General features: G+C 38.9%; 1 protein-coding gene across 1 annotated transcript; it reads left to right on the forward strand.

The window, feature by feature from the left end:
- The first annotated feature begins 2559 nt into the window (after positions 1 to 2559).
- Positions 2560 to 6515, forward strand: LOC128982053 (uncharacterized). Its single transcript, XM_054401092.1, has 2 exons — positions 2560 to 3328; positions 3994 to 6515. The coding sequence occupies exons 1-2, from the start codon at positions 2560 to 2562 to the stop codon at positions 6513 to 6515; spliced, it is 3291 nt and encodes a 1096-aa protein (XP_054257067.1).
- Positions 6516 to 6807: the final 292 nt, after the last annotated feature.

Consider the following 6807-nt stretch of genomic DNA (forward strand, 5'->3'; position numbering starts at 1 on the left):
TAAATTAATCAGTCTGTACAGTGCTAATAGAAGTGACAATAGTTTTGTTTTTATCCCAAGAAGAAATTATTTTTTGTTTATTTAACGGACAATTGTAATAGTGCAAGTAGGTCAACGTGTACATGGACAGTCCTCGTCGACGCCGCCATTGCCCAGTGCTTCAAGTCAGGTGGGGTACCCCAAACCAAACATCTCTTCAGCTTCACTAAGGTCTGTGACAGCAATTCAACATTGTTTAGCACTTTAAAAATTAGCCTAATTAAGACTGATTAATTTCATTCTATGTACATATTTTTCTTATTATACCAAACATTTTTTGGGCCTCATCGAACCGGATTATTTTACCAGTTTCTGGTTAGAACATAATTTTATTTATTCCTACCACGAATACTTGTAATATCACTTCATTTTTTACGTATTCTAGCTGAATGGTATTTCATTTCGATTTCGTTTCTCATTGCGTGGAATAATTTTGCTCATTCCGCCATTTTGTATTTGTGCTCCTTTTCCTGTACGATTGTGAGTCCAAATTGACATTCCTGTTCCTGTTTCAAATAGACTATTCCAATATTCCTTCCTGGAATTTCCTGTCCGCTAACCGCTACGTCACTGCCACAGCCATCTACGACGTCGAGTCTACGGCTACAAATATCAAGACTTCACTACCGCATCGCTTGTCAGCCTGTCAGTTCACTTTAGCTGTCAGCTTGTCAGATTTTTGTTTACATTACTACATTTGAGTGATAGTCAGAATAACCTCAAATCTACTCAAGATTGACTTTGATTTCGAACTTATTGACTGATTCAAATAATTATCATTGCAGTTAATAAGTAAACAAATAATATAACTGATATTATTTTCAATGGTTTTAATGTGCACTGGATTAATATGAGAAATACCTATGTGAATATTTTGCTGATGATAGATTACGACAAGTAAGTTATACTGCACATAAACTTGGAAATATTTCTTAAACTATTTAAGCCACAAAATAGTTTGGATTATTGGTATAAATAGTTAACCTATTTTGTTAAGAAAGCATCTCTTATTATTATGTATTTGATAGCACACCATTAAGTTGTACTACCTATGCAGTGTTGCTTTTGCCTGTGCTACCCATAGCCTAAGCATAGACTATAGGCCTAACTTGTGCATTTGAGAATTTGATTAAATTGAGGAAAGTCAAATTATATTTTATTGTCTTATCATTACTGCAGATTTGTTTTGTGCTGAATATTTCCTATGTTTAATTTTCTTTCAACATGAGGTTTTCTTCCTTCACCAAACAGAGTGAACTTATTCAAGCTAGGCTTGAGTCAATAAATAAACAAGTCAATGCATTGAAAGAAACTCAGGTTGTGACTACTTTAAGCGAGCAACAGATTGCTAAACTTAAACTCTTGTCTCAAAGTGCAATAACCAAGCACTCAGAATTTGAGAGAATAGTAAATAAACTTTTTCAAACTACTCCCACTCCTGAAGATATTCAAGATGATAAAATTACTTCACTGCAAGAAAAAATTTCTGATTATTTTGTTGAGATTCAGTCAAACTGTAGTTTGTTACTTCCACCAGTTAAACTTGAAGAGTCACGCCTAAATGACTCTACTTCCGAGGTAGGCCCTACTACTCCTACAGTTAATCTGACTGTGAAATTGCCGCAAATCAAACTGCCAACATTCTCTGGCAATCCTGAGCAATGGGTCTCATTTCATGGCCTGTTTGAAAGTACTGTACATAATAATAAAACAATTTCTAATGTTGAGAAATTCTCATATCTCATAAGCTGTCTTTCAGATGAACCTTTGAACTTAGTTAAGTCTATACCACTAAATAGTGCTAATTATGTAATTGCTTGGCAAACCCTGCTTAAGAGGTACCACAATACAAGGCTCTTGATTTCATTACATTCTACTAACATCTTGGACCTACCGCAGCTTACTAAGCCTAATGTTACACAACTTAGGAATTTTATTTCAATTTTTAATGGAAATCAGCAAGCTCTTAAAGCACTTGGCCATAACATAACTGATGACAACCTGATCTTAAGTACACATATTTTGAGAAAGCTTGATTCCGCTATGCGTTCAGATTTTGAACAAAAACGAGATGACTCAAAACAGGTTCCTTCTGTCACAGAAATAATAAACTTTCTGGAAAATGAGTGTTCTTACAGAGAGGCGGCTAACTTAGGCTCGACCTCACATGCTAATTCTTCCCTTCAGTTAAAAAACTATGGAAGTAGTAAGAACATGCCTTATCTAGGTAGGCAAACCGCTAGTCCCAAGCCAAGCAAAGTTGTAATGCTTTCTTCTAATGACAATGAACAAGCTCATACTTGTGCTTACTGCAATGGAGCATCGCATAACATTTTTCGCTGTGATGTTTTTGGTGCCTTATCACCACACGATAGGTTCAACTTCATTAAGAACAATAGCCTATGTGTTAATTGTTTAGGACGACATTTCTTAGGCTCATGTAAGTCATCCAGTTCGTGTCGAGTTTGTTTTAAGCGACACCATACGCTACTGCATTTTTACAAAACGGACCAGCCTATAATGAAAAAATCTGTTAAGCCCTCGAATAAGACTCAGGCCAATTCCACAACACAATTGAAGGCTCCTGTACCGCAAGGATTTGAATCAAATACACTCTCTGCTCATGTAGACACTGGTGCTGCCAGCCACAACTGTACTGTACTTCTTGCCACTGCATTGGTAAAAATTTCTACCTCGAATGGTCATAATATTATTGTCCGAGCTGTGCTTGATAGTGCATCACAAACGAGTATAATATCTGAACACTGTGCCAGTATGATTCACATTCAGCGTTCGTCTGTTGGCGTTCACGAGATAAAGGGCATTGCCTCAGCTCGAATAAAGCCTAAGGGACTTTCCTTTGTAAATATTTCTTCGCTTAACGGGAAAACACTTGCTACGGCACATCCTGTCCTCATACTTGATAGAATTACCAATGATATGCCTAGTGTCAAGATATCTTCTGAAATAAAGGCTCAAATCAAAGAATACGCACTTGCCGATCCCAACTTCGACACTCCTGGACATTTGCTCATCGGTGCGGATCTGTTTGCTCAAACTATTATTGGATCTGCCACCAGTCTTGGTGATCGTATGCCATACACTATAAACACTATTTTTGGATATGTTGTCCTTGGGAACGTGCCTACTTCACAAGACGGCCAAACCTTCAGTGGATTGACGACTTTACTTTCCATCAATGATCTTACACTTCATGAAACACTTCAGCGATTTTGGGCATTGGAAGAACCACCTGCTTGTTCTAAGCTATCCCCAGAGGAAATGGAATGTGAAGATCATTTTTTGAAAACTCACTCTCGTGACGAGACGGGAAGATATGTTTGTTGTTTACCGTTCAAAGAAAATCCAGTAAAACTAGGAAATTCTTCTACAGTTGCTTTACAAACTTCAAATCGCTTGAACGTAAGTTTCAATCGCAACCTGATTTCAAAGAAAAGTACATTGAATTTATGAATGACTACGAATCCTCTGGTCAAATGAAACCCTCAAACTTATTTGATCTAAATAACCAATATCATTGCTTCTTACCACACCACGGTGTCTTTAAGGATGGAAAGATACGTGTTGTATTTAATGCGTCCTCTCAAACTTCAACTGGTGTAACACTTAACAGTCTACAGCATCAAGGACCCAAGTTACATAATTAAATAACAGACATAATTCTACGTTTTCGTCAAAATAGGATCGCCTTTGCTTGTGATATCAAACAGATGTTCCGTATGATCTCTATTCATGAACAAGACCAACGTTTTCAACTCATCTATTGGAGAGAAGAAATGTCACAGCCGCTTCGAGTTTTTCAGTTGACAACCGTTACTTATGGTATGACTTCTTCGCCATTTTTGGCTAATCGAGTAATACAACAATTAATTCATGATGAAGGAAAGAATCATGAACTTGCTGCTCATGCACTTAAACGACAAATTTACGTAGACGATGCGCTACTAGGCAGCGATACTGTTGAAGAAGCTGCAAAATTACAGCAAGATGTAATAAACCTTTTACGAAAAGGAGGCTTTGAACTTCGCAAATGGGCGTCTAACAATAGCCAAATATTGGAAAATTTACCCCCTCAACACTGCTTATCAACTGACTCACCTTGTGTTAGTATTCTTGGACTGAAGTGGAATCCACACTCAGACACATTCTCATATGCAATTTCTGAAGCTCCATTGATTTTTACCAAAAGAGCAATTTTGTCTTCCATCGCTAAGATTTATGATGTAACAGGCATGCTTACCCCTGTTATTTTTTGGGCTAAGGCTCTCATGCAGCATATATGGTCACTAGGCCTAGATTGGGATAATACTCTTCCTAGTGATATTATCGACAGATGGTCAACTTTTGTCAACGAACTTCCTGAGATTGAAAATTTGGAGATTGGCAGGTACATATCTCTGAGTGATGCGGTTAATATTCAGTTGCATGGATTTTCAGATGCAAGTGAACTCGGTTTTGCTGGATGTGTTTATCTACGAACTGAGAACCCGCAAGGCAGTATATATGTCAACTTATTAATAGCCAAGTCACGTGTGGCACCCCTGAAACGTATCACGATTCCTCGCCTTGAACTGTGCGGAGCACATATTTTAGCCAAACTGTTACACTACTGTGTTGATCAACTCTCAGATCGCTACAAGATAGATTCTGTTACCGCTTGGAGTGACTCCACTGTGGCTCTTTCATGGATTCACACCCCTTCTCATCGTTTGAAGTTATATGTTGCAAATCGTGTTGCACAGGTTCAAGAATTGACCCCTTCCTGCATATGGAAACACATTTCTACTCTTGAAAACCCCGCTGATGTTGCCTCTAGAGGATTAACCCCATCTCTTCTTATTCATAACAAGCTCTGGTGGTCTGGACCCACATGGCTTAAGAGTTCATCTGATTCATGGCCTCAACCATCGAGTCATCTTCCCGAAGAGGAACTCCCAGAAATTAAAACCACAACACTAAATCTTCTTACGATAGCTGAAGATCAAGATCTGAAGTTTATCAATAAATTCTCTTCATGGACTAAACTACTTCATGTCATGGGCTACGTTTTACGTTTTATTTCCTGCTTGAAAACTAAGCAAAGGATTACTCATTCTCTCACACTTGAAGAGTTAGAAGTATCGAACAAACGGATTTGTTGGCTTGTTCAAAGAGAGAGTTTCTCTGAGGATATTAATTCCCTGTCAAAGAAGAATGTGTGTTCTTCTCGCATTCAACGCCTTTCACCGTTTATGGATGATGAAGGTTTGTTAAGAGTTGGAGGACGACTGAAACATTCTGAGTTGCCGTACAGCGCCAAGCATCAAATTATCTTACCAAAGGATCATTTTGTTGTAAATTTGATAATTGATTATCATCATCGCATCTTTCTTCACTGTGGACCAACACAACTCCAAGCTGTTCTTCGTGAGAAATATTGGATACTTTCTGCTCGTAGTATCATACGCTCCAGGATTTTTAAACGCCTGAGATGTTTCAGAATGAAACCTAAGCCAAACACACCATTGATGGGAGACTTACCTTCCCCAAGAGTGGTAGCAACCCGACCTTTTAATGTTACTGGAGTCGACTATGCCGGACCATTTACAGTGAAATTGTATGTCCTAAAAAGGCTTCAGCCTATTAAAGTTTATCTTTGTCTATTTGTCTGCTTTGCAACGAAAGCCGTACACTTAGAAGTTGTGTCGGATTTGTCCTCAGAAGCTTATATAGCAGCTCTTACACGTTTTATTTCCAGACGTGGTTCAGTGAAGGAAATTCATAGTGATTGTGGAACCAACTTTGTCGGAGCAGCTGCTGCACTTCACAAATGTTTTAACAACCTCCTTTGCAATCCAGTAACTCACCGTTTTGCTGAAGAAAACAACATTTCTTTCAAATTTCTGCCTCCACACGCGCCTCATCAAGGTGGCTTGTGGGAACGAGCTGTTAGGAGTTTTAAGCATCACCTTCATAGAGTAATCGGTGGCCAAATCCTGACTTATGAAGAATTCATAACTCTCGTGTCACGTGTCGAAGCAATATTAAATTCAAGACCGCTTACCCCTCTCTCTGGAGATCCGAATGACTTAGAGTCTCTAACCCCAGGACACTTTTTAACTGGTGGACCTCGGAAATCCATGGTTGAACCTCAATATGATGAAACTTCTTGTAACCGCTTGAGGAGATGGCAATTAGTTCAGGCATTCTCTCAACACATCTGGACTCGATGGTCCCAAGAGTATCTGCATACTCTACAGCATCACTCTAAGTGGACGAGTAAAACAGAGAACCTCAAGATTGGTGACCTTGTTGTTATTCATGAGCCTAACACTCCTCCCCTACAATGGAAACTTGCAAGAATCACCGCAGTATCTCCAGGAGCAGACGGAATTGTACGAGTGGTCCATCTACGCACCGCTACAGGGAACTTCAGTCGGCCAACCGTCAAAGTTTCCCTTCTTCCTACCAATTAATTCCTAAGCATTCCCTTTCACCCCCTTTCAATTTATTTTCATTTGTCTTTTCCCATTTTTCAGTTTTTTCATTGAACCAGGTTGGTTCAAGGGGGGCGATATGTTGGATATTTTAGGTTTCATGATTTTTAAATCGAGTCCATATTTATATTCTTCCGTTTCAAACAAAACCTAGCCCAAGTAATTTTCCGCTATTCAGCCGCTAACGAAGGTATGCGGCCTTTGCCCTCAACACTGATATCTTTCCAAACGACGCAGTCCACTGTCGTCCGCCGCTGAACTATCACCATAT

The sequence above is a fragment of the Macrosteles quadrilineatus genome, unplaced genomic scaffold (genome assembly GCF_028750875.1).
Source record: "Macrosteles quadrilineatus isolate MER2022 unplaced genomic scaffold, UCM_ALF_1.0 Scaffold_93__1_contigs__length_393980, whole genome shotgun sequence".
Lineage (NCBI taxonomy): Eukaryota > Metazoa > Arthropoda > Insecta > Hemiptera > Cicadellidae > Macrosteles > Macrosteles quadrilineatus.

Coding starts and splice junctions, on each gene's coding strand:
- LOC128982053 (XM_054401092.1), top strand. CDS start 2,560: ATGAAAAAATCTGTTAAGCCCTCGAATAAGACTCAGGCCAATTCCACA. Junction 3,329..3,993: donor ATCCCCAGAGGAAATGGAAT/GTGAAGATCATT, acceptor AAATTTACGTAG/ACGATGCGCTACTAGGCAGC.